Source organism: Uloborus diversus, chromosome 4, assembly GCF_026930045.1.
Source record: "Uloborus diversus isolate 005 chromosome 4, Udiv.v.3.1, whole genome shotgun sequence".
In the NCBI taxonomy this organism is placed as follows: Eukaryota; Metazoa; Arthropoda; class Arachnida; order Araneae; family Uloboridae; genus Uloborus; species Uloborus diversus.
The window spans coordinates 79,979,314-79,995,268 of NC_072734.1; the positions used below are offsets into that span (position 1 = coordinate 79,979,314).

General features: G+C 32.7%; 1 protein-coding gene across 1 annotated transcript; it reads right to left on the bottom strand.

Annotated features, from left to right (window-relative positions):
* Position 1: 1 nt before the first annotated feature.
* On the bottom strand, positions 2 to 13,760 carry LOC129219799 (translin-like). The gene is made up of 6 exons (XM_054854104.1): positions 13,689 to 13,760; positions 11,666 to 11,759; positions 6,858 to 6,954; positions 5,229 to 5,344; positions 1,722 to 1,801; positions 2 to 402 (listed from the first exon to the last, which is right to left on the bottom strand). Exons 1-6 carry the CDS (start codon positions 13,758 to 13,760, stop codon positions 160 to 162), a joined length of 702 nt encoding a protein of 233 aa, XP_054710079.1. The 3' UTR covers positions 2 to 159.
* Positions 13,761 to 15,955: the final 2,195 nt, after the last annotated feature.

Below are 15,955 nucleotides of genomic sequence, written 5' to 3' on the forward strand. Positions count from 1 at the left end.
TGAGAGAAATGTGTTTTATTTGACTTTTAAACTCACAGCGACTCATAATTTCACAAAAGTTTATTAAACAAAACATACATACAAAACAATTTTCTAGTTAAAAAAATTGTACATCTATGAAGTGCTTTTAAACAATTTCAAATCTGGCGATAACATGTATCATGAACTTCCATCTGTTTCTTTATCCAATTTCTGCGATGGCAATAGCCCCCGAATCGACAAGTCATACACTACCTCCTCCACTTTCTTCAGGTTGTATTTTAAACCATCAAATTTCTTCCTCAGCGAGTCATTTTTCAAATTTAATAATCTGAAACCAACATTCATTTCTGACACAAACTCAGATATTTGCACTGGACGGGTGTAATCTCCGTATGTGGCTGAATTCAATGACAGCCTAGTCTGCAGGAAAAACTTCATTTACAATGAAATATACAAAAACAGAAGATTAACTAAGAAAATAAATGAATTAAAAAAAAGTTATTAGTTGCAAATATATGAAGGAAATTAAACATTTATATGTATGTCTAGGGACATTTTGGTTGAACCTTTAGTACTGGAATGTGTGGACCAGAAACATTCAGGAAAGAAAACAAATTACACATTTCATTCAAAAGCTTTTATTAAAATTTATATTAAAAGTATAACACACAAGTTTTGCAATTGCAAAATTGATATGAAAAAAAAAAAAAAAAAACTGCAATTGTGAAATGTAACCTTGAGCAGGGCAATTATCCACCAGCAAACTGATCCTCCTCTTTTCTTTTCATATATATTTATATGAATTATGAACCACTCAGACGATAATTTAGAAGTCAATCAAAGTAGAAAAAATAAGAAAATGTTATTTCTTTGCCAGAGTTTGAAAATGAAATATTGTTTCTAAAGAGTAAGAAATCACCTTCGAGAAAAATATTGTCTTATCGAAGTTTAAGACAGCAAAATATCAATAAATTAAAAGGCAATTTACATTATGTTGTATGCAAATAATATCTATGCAGAAGATTTTATTGTTGTATAGTACACAGGTTCTGGGGGAGGTTATACAGCATTAATAAGAAATTTAAATAAAATAAAAATCACAACTATAAACGTGGTTTAGATGCATTAATACATATTGGGTAGAAAAAAAGCACCAAACAAAGCTAAAAGTTTGCCACTTGAGCAACCTTTGCTCCTTTCTTTCTTGAGCTTCAACTAAAAAATTAACACCATTTCATCAAAATAATGTAGACAATACTGATTTTTTTCCAAAGCTATTAATTTAAAGATATTAATACAAGAATGAAATTTTAAGAGCAAATTATTCCAATTGAAGCAATGAGAAGCAAAGGGATGTAAGTGGAAATTTTAAAGTTTTGAGTAAAACGCATTTAAAGTTGCAGTCCTAAGTAGGCTTTCATGGAAATTTTTTTCTAAACTTTTCACTTCCTCAATTGTACATGCATTAAACAAAAATTAAAGTATCATTTTTTTTATGTAAACTATTAGCTCCAATTACTAAATTTAAATCATTTAAAACAAAATGAGAACATTAATACTTATTCCTGAAATAATACTAGACTTATTAACATATCAATTGTCTCAAAACTAGTCATTTAGTTTCAAAAGCTACTTTTTTATGGTTGAATTTCCCAGTCCATAAACGGAGAGATTTCATTTGAGGAGGAGGGAGCAATACTAGTTTAGGTACAAATAAGACAGTAAAGCCTTAAACTTACCAATTCATCTGCTAAAAGAAGCAATCCCAAAAGGAAGTCATCTAACTCAATGTGAAAAGCATCATTTGGATTTGCACTAACTGGGGAGGAAAAACACAATACGTATATAGCTTGACCACGAAAAGAAGGCAGATGACTTTGAAGCAAAAACATCATTTGTATCATTTGTAATAGGTTGCTTGTTATTTTGGAATAGCTAGGATTAGCGAGACCATGCCTCTTACTATTCGGTGCTTTCTGGCAGATTCTACCTAGTACAAATGATGTTTCGCTTCAAGGTCATCAACCTTCTTTTCATGGTCAAGCTTTACACTCCGATATACAGCTAAAAACTATACAGCTAAAAACTATACAGCTAAACTATACAGCTAAAAATCACAGGACATTTTCAATGTCAGACATTTTTTCAGATTTCTAGAGATACACAGAATGGATTGTTCTGCAATTTTGTTCATATTAATGTCATGCTTGAACTCACACTTTTCTCTCACAAAATTACATCATACACCTATTCCCTGGACCAAAGAAAAATCGAATGATCTTGATTATTCTGTTTCTAATAAAGCTAGAAATTCAATGTCATGTCACAAAACATTTAACTTCTCATGTTCAATTATCCCACACAATTTGGTATTATTGAAAGTAATTTCACACCATACATTTAAAAAAATAGCTTGTTTGCTATGTTCAATTTTTCTGTACTATTTTATAAAAATGGCATGCACATTTCAAAAGGTATAAATATTTCTTTCAAAACTCATTTTTTGTCATATTATGGTAATGATTGTTTTTGGTTTTTTAACATATAAAGTATTACACCAGATATCAGCAAACACACAAAATTTGATAACAGATGGAATAAACATTACACTGAGATTTAAAATGAAAGTACTACTTAAAATAAAAAATTTTAACTTTCATAATTTGGTAGGATTTATAAGTGTATGACCAGGGCCTGATCAGAGCATAGTAGGGCCTAGAGCTCATGCAGGCCTTCCCCTCTCTCTCATACAACATACTCGTCATTAGAGACGTACCGAGTAGCACTTTGGCCGAGTAGCCGAGTACCGAGTACTCGGCCTTTCACTACTCGGCCGAGTACCTAGTTACGGAGTACTCGGCCTTTCACGACTCGGCCGAGTTACCAAGTACCAATTATGTTTTAAGAAGAATCACCGACACACATGTGATGAATATTGAACTTATTGGAATAGTAGAACAAACCTCCTTGTCCATATAATAATTTTTAAAACTAAATTCCTGCTGAAATTTAATTACGCATTATATAAACAATTTTGTTTGTGTCAAAAATTTTACAAAAAAATTATATTTAAAATTCAAAATAAATAAATAAAAGGTATGATTAATCAAGTTTGAATTAAAACAAATTACAGTGAAATCCCTCTAATGCAGACACTAACAGGACAATTTTTTTTTGTCCACAATAAAGAGGTGTCCGCAGGACAGGGGTTTAATAATGTTATTTGCATTGGAACTGGGGAATTAAAAACTGTCCGCATAAGAGGGGTGCCCGTTAGGAGGGGTTTCACTGTATACCAATCGATTATAGTTCTAGTCCGCCAAACATAAATAATTTTTAAAAGCAGATAAAACAAATGTGCAGGAACACTGCAGACACGTGTTTCTGACCCCCCATTACAAGGAACGTCTTTTTCAGTGCATAACATGTGAGCTAAAGAATGTAAAGACATACGACAAAAAAATCTGACTTTTGTCGGATGCCTTTAAATCCACGAGCTCCCATTTTGTGCATTGAGAAAGAAATTCCTTGTAATGCCAAAACACATGTCTGCAGTGTTCCTGCAGTGTGCTTTTAACGTTGTTTTATTTCCTTTTATTTTTTAAGCAAAGGTAATTTATATTTTTTATAACTAATTTTTGTTTGTAGCAAAAATAAATTTTTAATATAAAAATTCCATATTTTCTATACATACCTTTTTTGCATAATTTTTAATAAATAAGTTTTATTAACTTTGGGGACATTAAAATAAAGATTTATTCCACAAACTTCATTATTCTCAAAATTTAAATTTGACTTATAAATTTTAACTGTAAATGATTGCAAAATATAATGCTTGCTCTTTTTTTTAATAAATTTTAGTATCTGTCTTGGACAATTTTTTGCAACTACTCGGTATTGGCCGAGTATCTGATCAGAATTCGGCCGAGTACCGCGTACTCGGCAAATTGGCCGAGTAGGCCGAGTACCGAGTAGTTACCGAGTACTCGGTACGTCTCTACTCGTCATGCATCATTACAATATTTTATAAAGTTTTTGTGTTTTTTTTTTGGTATGCATTATATGAGCCTAAAAGCATATATTTACTTTGATACCTATCTTAGTGAATCTCTTTCTTCAATATGCACTTTATTTGTATTCTTAACTATAATTTCCAGTGCCAATCTCTATAGAAGCTTTTTCTTCAAATGTTGAATTGAAAGTTGTAAAGATTAGTCTTATGAATACAACTAAAGTACTAATTAAAATTATTCTATATGAACACACTGTAATATAATTTTAATAAAGGGGAAAAAGGCACACATGTGAACAATTTTTTTTCATTTCATTATTTTCAAAAATATTATTAATGTCTCCGAACAAAACTTTCCCATGATTCAATACTAGTCTTTTCTTTGTGTCATGGAATTTTCAAAAAATTTTTAGAACTATATTTCTTTACTTTACGGTATTTTTAAAAATGTCTTCAATTGTGTCCAGAGCCATATGAACACCTTTAACAAATGCAGAACAAATATCATATTTCAACAAAAAAACTCTTTAAATGAAACATATACATCTTTACCGATTGCATTGAAGAGTTTGTTATCTTTACTGTGTCAGTTTAAATGTTACAGTAGTTGTATCATTAAGAAAATATTTTTACTCATATACAACACTATCAAATTTTAACTCACTGCTCACTATCAAATTTTAGTTTTGTAGCATGTTCTGATCACTGAATAGACAAGAAAAAAACTTGTAAGACTATATAGTACAAAGAATATTTTACTATGTAAAGATTGTTCTTATTTACTATGCTTTTAAGCTTTATGCAAACTATGATAATGTATTCTCAAATAATTTCAAACTTTAACAATATTTAATAATAAATTTAAGAACTGGTTGTATAAAAAGAGTACTTATAGATATTTACACTTTTTTACCACTAACTCCCAATTATTGGCGGTCAGATTATCTGCGGGTCTTTTCATTTTTAAAAATTGTCGTTAAATGTTTTTAAAACTCATGATTTGCATTTTTTACCTATTGTTTGCGTTATCTGCCATTTTTGCTTATCCGCAGTTACCGTGCCACCCTATTCCGCGAATAATCAAGAGTTAACTGAAGTTTATGACTTTTCCCTACAATCTGAACTTGTATTCATATATCGACCATGTAAGGACAAAGCAAAACACATTTAAAACTTGATGACTTTCATTAAAAATTCCATTTACTTACTGAAAATATGAATTCAAGATACTGACCTCCTAAAAATTCAGCACCTTCTTCTCTTTCCAAAAGTTTTCCACTTTCTAAGTAGACAATAAAAGAGGCTGAAAATATGAGTCTTTGGGTTACAAACCTCCAATGATCATGATACCTGAAAAAGAAATTCCACTTTTACTAAAACCAGATATTTCTTTCAGAAAAAAGTATGAGGCAAATTATTTTTGATTTTTAAACCAGAAATAGGAAAAAAAAATCCAAGCGCAAACTTATCATTTACTTTGGTGGTACTGCAGTCATAGTCAAAAATTACAACTAGTTTATTGCAAAAGAAATATGTGGAAGAATTTTTAGTCTTCAAATGAGGTCACATTTTAAGGCAATCTACAACTTAAGGCAAGTTCCAAATTCTTCTTGGCTCCTAAGGTTTTACTATTTTTGTCGATCTCTGTAGATATACACTGTGTGTCTATGAGCATTGATACAAACTTGCAGGGCATGTGGAGAGCACATTGACAGTTTGGAATCCCATAGCATTGCAGGGTTGGAAATAGATCCTTCAAACAACAGAGAGTGTCTGATAAGAGTCTGGTAAGAGAGTGGTTCTCCCTTTTGGTACTAAATGCTTTGAAACAATTTACTTTGGAAGTTAAATTGCTCACCAGCTTTGGAAATTGCAAGCAGTTCCATTCAGACTGCTTCCTGATCCGAGCTTGATACCCTGGTTCACCACAAATTATATCATATTTTGGCAGGTGCAAGTTCAATAGTATCATTATAATGACTATTTTCTAGGCATTAAACTTTTTCGGCTAGGCTGATCTTGCCAGAATAAAACCATAGTTGGCCAAAATTTGGCACTTATGCCAAAATCTCCTGTATCAAAATATTTCCCACCAATGGGTACCTACTTTAACTTCAAGAACTTTTGTTAAATAAATGCTGAAATATAATGCAACGCATTTGGAACAGTGCTACTCCAGTATTATTTTAATCTATTGAAAACTATAGCATTCATGTATTCAGCCTTTGTTTGAAATTTTAAATGCCGATAATGAAATTCAACCCATTTTTCTACCTTATTCAGTTTCAACAATTTAATTGGCTGCTGTGACACCATCATTGAATTTTGATAAGCGGGTAAGGGGTTGCCATGATGTCAAACTTTTTTTTCTCACCACATTCGATCCCACAATCCCCTATGTTACACTTTGCCTTTCCACTCCCCCTCTATTTTGTTACATGTGATATTATTTTTCATAAGCAAATTGTTAAAAAAATGAAGGATGTCTCACTTCTTCCCTCCCTCTCTAGTCACATTTTCATGAACGCCAGTTCCCCTCAAAGCAGGACATAATTTATAAACAATCCCTAAGATACAGTCAAAAAAGGCACACGGGAAATGGGTTAAGGTCTGTAGTTATTCTTGCAACCCGTCAAGAAAAATAATTAACAGTAAATAGCTGCAAATCATTTTGTGGCATAAAATACAATTTATTTGCTTGAATATTTACATTATTTACAAAAATAGTATGCAGTAAATAGCAAATATACATTGTATGTTTATTAAGATGTTCATTTATGAAACAAAAAAACTTTTATCCTTCTTAAGAGTTTGAAATTATGTCCTCAATATGAAAATAAATTAACAGAAAAGGAAATTTTACCTGTGAAACTGATCGACAGGAATTATTTCTTTCAGCTTCCCAAATAGTACTTTGATGTTGCAAAACTGTTCTCTTCCCTTCTGACATAGAGTTGAAACTAAATGTAAATTAGTCAAAATTAAATAAATAAATACTTCTTATAATTCCATGAAGATAAAAAAAAATATGAATGTTCAAAGCACAAAAATTTATACTTCATGAAAAAGAAAGGATACAAAAGTTTTTTTAAAAAATACTATATAATTGAATAATACACATTTTATATTATAAACATCAAATACTAGTGATAGAACAAAATGAAAAGACAATAAAAATGAAGGTAGAGGAAAAGGGGGCTCATGTGAACACGGGGCACATGTGAATATGGTACGAGAGACCTTGTTATCGTATCAGAAACTATGGGTCCGGCCTTTGGGAGGATTGGCTTGGAATTGAATTAGTTTAAATTTCGAAGGATTACGGGTAGGGGCAAGTAAACTGGCAATGGGCCAACCTTGACTACGTGATTTTTTCGCTTGACTTCAGGAGCTGAAGCAAGAAGTTAATATAATTTAAACAAATTTTGGAATCAGTCTTTTTTCTCTGCGCAAATGGACTCATTTGTTCTTGTTTATTGCTTTGTTTTTTTCTTTTCTGCTGTTGTTGTCGAGAGAAGTGGAAATTGACATTTATCTGATTAGGAGGAAGGAGGAAGAATAAAATATTTCTCTTTTTTTCCAGAGGATTGGTATTCCGAGCGCATTAATAAAAGTACAAGTGTGACTCATTAAACAGGCATATTGAAGTTCATGAATATTTTGTCTCTTGATTCGCTCTTTTCAGACCAGAAACCGCTCAATCCCTGGTCCAGCACCCCCAGAGGTATCATTTCACTTGGAGGACTTTGTGACCACAAGCATATTTAACGTTTCCCAGCCACCATTAATGAAGACGGTGGATCTTCGACCATCGAGGATGGAACCCGGGACCGTCCGGTCACAAGTCCGATGCCTTACCGATCAGGCCACCACGGCCCCCCACCGGAGCACACAATCCATCCCCCCCCCTATATCTGCTCATATAAAAATTCCTTAATAATTTTTGTTCGAAAAGATGTTTTGGATTATCAAGGAATCTCTTGATAATCCAAAATTCGACATTCAGTTATAACCCTATTCAAATAACCCACTCAAAAAGCAATCATTCGATTTTAAAACTATTCCAAATCCATCCTTCTCAAGAGCGATAGTGAACCATCTACGGAGCTCTTCCCAAATTGCAATACACCCCCCCCCCCCAAAAAAAAAACAAAATCCCCGAAAAACTACAATTCCGCAGTTTGCGTCACACCCCTCCCCCCTTTTTGTCATCCCCTACGAATAAATCACACGAGAAGTAAAATACTTGTTTTATTAAGAAATTAATAAACACAACCCATGTCACCCACAGACCTGTTCACGTGTTCATTCATTAACACCTTTCACTCAAAACATATCATTGGACTACTAGAATTATTCAATAATCAAGCATTCGACAGCACACATTTCATTATATAACACTATTTGAATGAAACATTCAAGAGGCATTTATTTGATCACAAAATCATTTCAATCACAGCGGTATCTATTTCTCAAATGTGGTGGCGCATCTTTTCACCCAGGACCCCCCTCCCCCCTTCAATAAGGATATTCCCTAAAAAAGACTAACATCCATTAAGAATTTCAAAGGCGTATTTTGCGCCACATGACCAGGGTTGTCCTATTCTTCCACCCCGGACAAAATGTCATTTTGTCCATTTCGTCCACTTCATCAGTAAACTTAAAGTTTTTAATTAAAAATTTGAAGTTGGAAAATAGTAATTAATTATATAGATTTCCTTATTCAAGTAATATTTTAATATTAATTATATTAAAAAAAATAATTATATCTGTATATAAATAATTGATGGTAAAATATTTTAAAGTTAAAATTAAAAAAAAGTAAAATCAGTTGCAGTTTATGTAAGTGTGTTAATAAATTAAATGAGTGTTAAAATAAATTATAATGCATGTAATAGCATCTATAAAACAAGCACATCAGTTACATAAAAAGTAGTCGAAAACTTTGTACTGCATAGTGAATAAAATATGCCAACGTATATAAAGTACAAATTCAGAATGAAAAAAGGTTAAAAAACCAGCAAACAGCTGTTTCGGCACTCTAAAATACAAGTGCCATCATCAGTACAATTAAAAACAAAGACAGGTTCAACCCGACTAAAACACAGTCGAGGCGAACAATGGAATGAGAGACGAGTTGTAAAAGATATGAGAGCAGTACCGGAAACGATGACGTCAAGGTTACGTCAGAACTACAGAGGACAGTTGCACTCAGGAGAAAACGTCAGGGACAAAAAATAAATCAAATAACAGACTTCCAAACATTAGGAAAAGGGGGAGTGCTAGACAAATCATTGACGATTAAATTAGCATTTTTCCATATGTAATATGACTCCCAAAAATCTAAATCATGAATGGACGAACACTCGTGAATAACTTTGGCGGAAGAAAAAATAAAATTATGACCGCAAGGCCAACAATGTTGAGCAATAGAGGAGCGTTTGAGATCCTGTTTTTTGACATAATTTTCGTGTTCTTTTATCCGGAATTTGAGGGATCATCGAGTCTGCCCAATGTAGGCCAATTTGCACTGGCAGGAAACACTATAAACACATCAGTTGTAAATTTTATGATGTTTATCTGTGATGTGGAGGTTCATTGCCCATAATAAGTGCATTTATAAAATTAAAAAGTAGAAATAAAAAGTTTTTAAAGGTTGGAGTTTCAAAACATTAAAAATCATATTTAAAAAAAGAAAGAAAGAAAGAAAAACTACGTGATATTAATTTTAAAAAATGTTGGCATGAAGTGAAATCTGTTCTTGCAATACAAATACAAATGTGATGATCAGCAACTGGCTCTGACTAGGCCGTTCCTAGTCAATTTATTAGTCCCCATTCCCGAATGAAGATTAATGACCCTTTTAAAGGTATCTACTCTCTTGCCTATTATAGCCTATTCCGGTACACTGTTCTGAGTACCCACAAACCTACTAAAGTAGTAATTTTTCTTAATTTGTATGACATCAACATATCCATAAAATATGCGAGTACATAAATATTTTGCTATTTGGTGACATCAATAAAAACTCAAAAAATATAACAGTTATAAAATATTTTTAGTCTATAAATCTTTGTTTTGTATATATATTTCCAAGCATTTTTATTTGACTTTCCCATCGAGTTCATTTTCTACTATTGTATATACTAGTCGAATCATGCCCCATTGTTAAATTTTATTACTTTTAAGTAAATTATGATCTAAAATTAGCTGCACAAAGGGGAAATTAAAAATTTTTTTAGAATAATGAAATTCTAAAGCTAATGATTCTATTTTAATTAAATGATTAATTCATGATAGAAAATTTATTAGAGTAATATACTAATATTATTAAACCATAACAATAAATTTATGTATGTACAATCAGCTTATTTTTCATTTCATCCATTTTCTTCCGGCGTCCCGGACTTTTTACAAAAAAGTGGACAAAATAGCAACAATGCACATGAGCCACTTCCCCAGTGAACACCTCAGTGCATCCCGTCATTCCAAATTTTTCTGGAGAAAGGTCAAAGGATATATACTCAATGCAATTTTTTTCGGAAGACAAACGAAACCATGCCCATTCATATGTGAAAACATTAACTTTTCAAAACCAGCCCTCTGACCTCCTGAATGATGGATCCGCCCTTGCAACTGAATCACTTCAGAAGACAACTACTCAGAGGTTCATTCGATTATCAAATTGATCCATATATACACTGCTCGAGTGATAGACACCTCAAGAACTCAGGATCTTGAGAAGTTCACAAAGTGAGAACTTGAGCAGTTGATTGCTCGAGTGATTGATATCTCGAGAAGTTCACAAAGTGAGAGCTCAAGCAGTTGATCGCTCCAGTACTCGGAAAGTGATAATGGAGAACTTAAGCAGATGATTGCTCGAGTTCTCGGAAAGTGATAATCGAGAACTCGAACAGACCATCGCTCAAGAACTCGGAAAGAGATAATCGAGATCTCCAGATGCGGTAATCGAGAACTTGAGATGTAATAATCGAGTTCTTGAATGATCCTGAATAATTGAGTGATTCGATTATGAGAACTGAATTATGTCCATCACTACTTGGTACTAATTTCATCAACCTACAGAAGAAAAGAAAAGCAGAGTTGATTGATTGTGCCCAATACGGGAATAGAACCGGGTCTGCGGCCTGGAAGTGTGAAATGCTACCACTAGGCAACTGGGTTTCAAAACTTTAAGCTATAGTTGATTATTAATTTTATTATGAAAAATGTAAAAATTTAATCTCACTGTGAGACACGTAGTCATACAAAAGAAAATCTTGCAAAATAGGGGGCTGACGAGAGATTTGGTCAGCAACTATGGGCCCTGTTTTTGTCGGGCCCAGCATGAAATCGGAGTAATGTAAGTTTTATGGGGTAAAGGAGAACAAGCTGAAAAGGGCCCCACCTTGAATCAAATATAACTCAAAAGGGCACCCCAAGCCCTTTTGAGTTATATTTGAATAGCAGAAAAATATTTTTTCTTCCTCAATAAAAATCTTAAAGAAATGCTGAGATCCAAGAAATAAAATATTTTAATTGAAGTATAAAAACTTAACAATCATACTTTGGTATTCAACAAATGCTACTATTTGTACATTTAAGTACATGACTTATTGCACTAATTAACAGTTATAAGAAGGGAGTGGAAATTAGAAAAATTTAACTCACTTTGTGACAATCCTTGAGGCTTATGAATACCTTGAAGAAGAGTAATTATTTCTCTACTGTTTTGCTCAATTTCTTTAACAATTTCTCTTATCTTCTACAAAAAATAAAAAAGCAATTTGTTTTATCAGAGATTTTCAACACTTACATTTGAAAGATTAATTAATATGCTTTCATAATGCCTACGTTAATATTTTTAACAATGAAAAGGACATAGATAAACCATAAGCAAGGATTACTTGCCGCAATGAACATATAATGAACTAATCTGTTTAAAAAGTATTTTTCATGTTCATGAAAATATTATTATATATTTGCAAAACTATACTTCGTGCCAGAAGCAATGGTTTTCTGTTTTTTTTTTCCTTCTTTTTTTTTGATTAATCAATTACCACCAACAAAATTACAAGATTTTGTTGAATGAGACAATGCGTTCTTTTGAAAATGCATTCATACTCGATTTCAACACCAACAATCTTTGTACATTCAAAACAGTTTAAATATACTTTGTTGAAAATAATGTTGAACTAGCTAACCAGTGCAATGCATTTGCGCTCAACAGAAGAAATTCATATACAGCTTTTAAGTAATATTTTGAAATACAGGCAAAAATTGACGTTTGTTTATATTTTGCTGATAGCAGTGAAAAAATCTTTAAAATAATGTCTTACTTTTAAAGTTTGATGAAATATTCAGAAAGTTACGGCACACTCAAAAAAAAAACCTTAAACAGACAATATACATGCTTAATTTAGTGACATTATTTAAAAAATATATACAGGGTGTTTCTGAATGCTTGGGCAAAACTTTAAGGGGTGATAGAGGGGATGATAAGAAGCAAAAATCATATAGTAACATTGGTTGCAATTGCATATCTGATGCAATACATGCACACAAAGCCAGAAGTTGATGGATGCAAAACAGGCGACAAATTTATTACACAAAGACAATTTCATACAACATTTCAGTTTTGAAGAAAGATTTAAAGTGGCTGTTGAAATTTGTGGTCTGCAGCTGTAATACATACGTCTCAATGAAGGCGCAATGAATGATGAAGGTTTGTCGAAATGGCTCGCTATTGCAACCATGAGTTCTTTGTCATTGCGACACATGTATTACAGCTGCAGGACGTAAGTTTCAACTACCACTTTAAACCTTTCTTGAAAACTAAAATGCTGTACGAAATTGTCTTTGCATCATAAATTTTTTACCTGCTTTGCATCCATCAACTTCTGGCATTGTGTACATGTAGTGCGTCAGATATGCAATTATGACCAATGTTTCTTTATAAAAACTGCTTAAAGCTTTAACAAGTCTGCACCATCCCCCCCCCCCCCCCCGCTCAATCACGAGCATCCCTGACATTTGCATCTATAGGCTACAGAAAACTGAGAGTGTAAACAAAATGATATTCAACCTTTATTTCATTCGGGCTACATGTGACAACTATTTCACACAGGTTACAACCTGAATGTCATTGATAATTAATGTGCTATAAATATAAAGGTTGTTCCTGAACTCTGGGGCAAAACTTTAAGAGGTGATAGAGGGGTCGATAAGAAGCAAAAATCATAAAGAAACGTTGCAGAAATAACATTTAGAATTCCCGAATGAAATAAAGGTTGAATATCATCTTGTTTACACTCTGTTTTCTGTAGCCTATAGCAATGCAAATGTCAGGGACGCTCGTGATTGAGCGGGGGGAGGAGGGGGGGTGCAGACTACACCATTTAAATTTGTAGAGGGTGTTTTCAGCGTGGCGTACACCACTGCTCTTGGGAGGATAGGCACACTTGCAATGCCAACAAGACGTGATATAGAGCCTCTTACAGTACTTTCTTTAATTGTTCAATACATGGGGTTTGAGAACGCTGTTACAGATATTAACAGCGTCTGGCCGATGGCAGTTAGACTTCTCCTTTTGGTTCTTGAGCAGCATTTTGAAGACTAGATTAAAATACTTATTTCTAACACTGATCAACACACAATTGTTTAAATATGCATAAGAAGAAAGAAAAAACCTTACTTCTCTAGCACTTTCCTCTTCTTCCATGTATTTTTGGAATACAGAAAATATTTCAGTATAATTCTGTGCCATGGCTAAAGGGAAAGAGGGGGAAAACATATTTAATTTGAAATGCCTATATAAAATGCAGTTTTTCTATTTATCGAAGAGTAATAATATTATCTTTTACATATCTTGTTTAATTAGAAATATTAGTTACCAGGGTTCCCATTACAAAGAAAAACATGAGTGAAAATAAGTCACCCTAAGCAGAAGTAAGAGTGAGATTTTTAAAAATTGAGAGAGTTGAATCTTATACAATTTAACAGATGTGACAAAATCAGGAGGAAGTCCTACATCGAAATATTTATGGAGTGAGAGTTCTTTTAAAGGTGTCATGGGCGCCCATATACAAAGTTGCAAGGGGGGGGGGGGCTCAAATATTTTCCCTGTAGTTTAGCTGGATATTTCCCTGTGGAAACTGATTTCAGGATGGATTAGAGTCATTTTTAATAACGTATTCATTAATGACTGGAAAAGAAATGTTTTTACATTTTTGCAATGAAAAAAGTACTAAAAGCAAGAAAGTCCTAATTTCAAGGGGGGGGGCTCGAGCCCCCCTATATGGGCGCCCTTGAAAGGTGCGTGATTCTTGTGGTTTCCCGTTCTCTTGAGAACCCGGTTATAATGCCAAAAAGTTTTTGTTTGTCGTTTACTCTACCCAAAATTGTGAACATGACCAATTAAATTTGTTTTTATTAAATTCCAGACATAACAAATGACAATTATATTTTTTATCACATGGTTATAACCTAATAAATAGACAGAAGAAATATAATTTCAAAGAATACTCATTAATTGTAACACTGCAGTTATTTTTTTTCCGAGACAACATTTTTTTCTGCAAGCTCCCTAAATTAAAAACAAAAGCTAAATCTTGTTTTTTCAGTCCTCAAATGCACAAATGAAATATTTGCTTTAACGTATCATGTTAATTAGAAAGATCAAAAGTTACAAAAAAAAAAAAAAAATTCTTGTCTGTCAGGCCTGTAACTTTTAAACTCAATCTTTTTTTTTTTTAATTTCAGAATTTGTTTCATTATTTTGAGAGTAAAAGCTTCAGATTCATAAGCTACAGGAAATACCTTTAATTAGATGTTCAATATATTGATTCTTATGAAAAAGTTAAGCATATATATATATCAGGTTACAAATAACATTTCGATGTTAACCGAAAGACTGAAAAGGGTAACATGTATTTTGTAGAATCACCCAAAACGCGAACACATGCATTTAAGTACCAGGGGGTTCATGTCGAGCAATATGAATTTCAGGAACAATGAGACAGTAATAAATGTCCATTAATATTAAACCTAATTTTAGTTCCAAAAGTTCAAGTTAGTAAGTAAGTTCCGTTAATACTTCCAGTTTGGTGACAACGTTTTATTGATAATGGCTTTTTTTTTTTTTAAATTAATTGAAAATGAACATGCTGCCGTTACGGATCAGTTAGTAAAGTAAAAAATTCTTTGAATTTCGGATACTTTTCATCCGGAAAATAAAATGCACAAAAAAATTATTTTATTTGAAACACAAATATGATAATAGGAAAAATGATACATGAAAGGTTCAATAATTTATTTAAATGCCAAACTGCTGTTTAATCACCAGGTTGCAAGTGAATAGTTTTAGGTTACCTGATCAGTGCACGAAACAATATCGTCATTGACCTTATAATCAATGTATTCAATTGGTATAGTGGTTTTAGTTACGGCACACCTTGCAGCAGCAGAAAATTTTGCATTGTTTCTGTAATCAGGTTGTAATTTTGACCGGACAGCTGTTTAAAGAGGTTTTAATCGTCCAGAAGAAAATGTGAAACAAATTTGATTGGGTGCATAAGAAAATCATACTTACTTGAAGATTGAAGACGAAATATGAAATCACAACAAACTGACAATACAAACGAAAACAAAACAATGCCGATTTCATACAGCCGGCTACAGTTAACACGTTGTCCGTCCAAAAAGACTGAGCTATCCACTGGATGGAGAAGCTACCTCGCCATCCAATGAACATCGTAGAAACTTTTTTTTTTTTTTCTCATTTCCAATTCGTAACTCCAGAGCTCGAATATACTACCTTGCGGTGATAAACAATACTAAAGAAAAAGGTAAAACATTGCATTCCATGTGTTTTCTTTGGTGGTAAATTACAGGCTTCAGACAGTTTGTGGTGTAATGTGATTTCAGAAGAATAGAAAAAGAATGCTTCTCACAAACACGATG

What these genes read in the sequence shown, in the direction of transcription:
- LOC129219799 (XM_054854104.1), bottom strand. Translation starts at nt 13,760, where the DNA reads ATGGCACAGAATTATACTGAAATATTTTCTGTATTCCAAAAATACATG. An exon ending in GCCTCAAGGATTGTCACAAA is followed by an intron (nt 6,955 to 11,665) that starts GTGAGTTAAATT and finishes ATTTACATTTAG; the next exon opens with TTTCAACTCTATGTCAGAAG. An exon ending in CCTGTCGATCAGTTTCACAG is followed by an intron (nt 5,345 to 6,857) that starts GTAAAATTTCCT and finishes TTTCTTTTTCAG; the next exon opens with GTATCATGATCATTGGAGGT.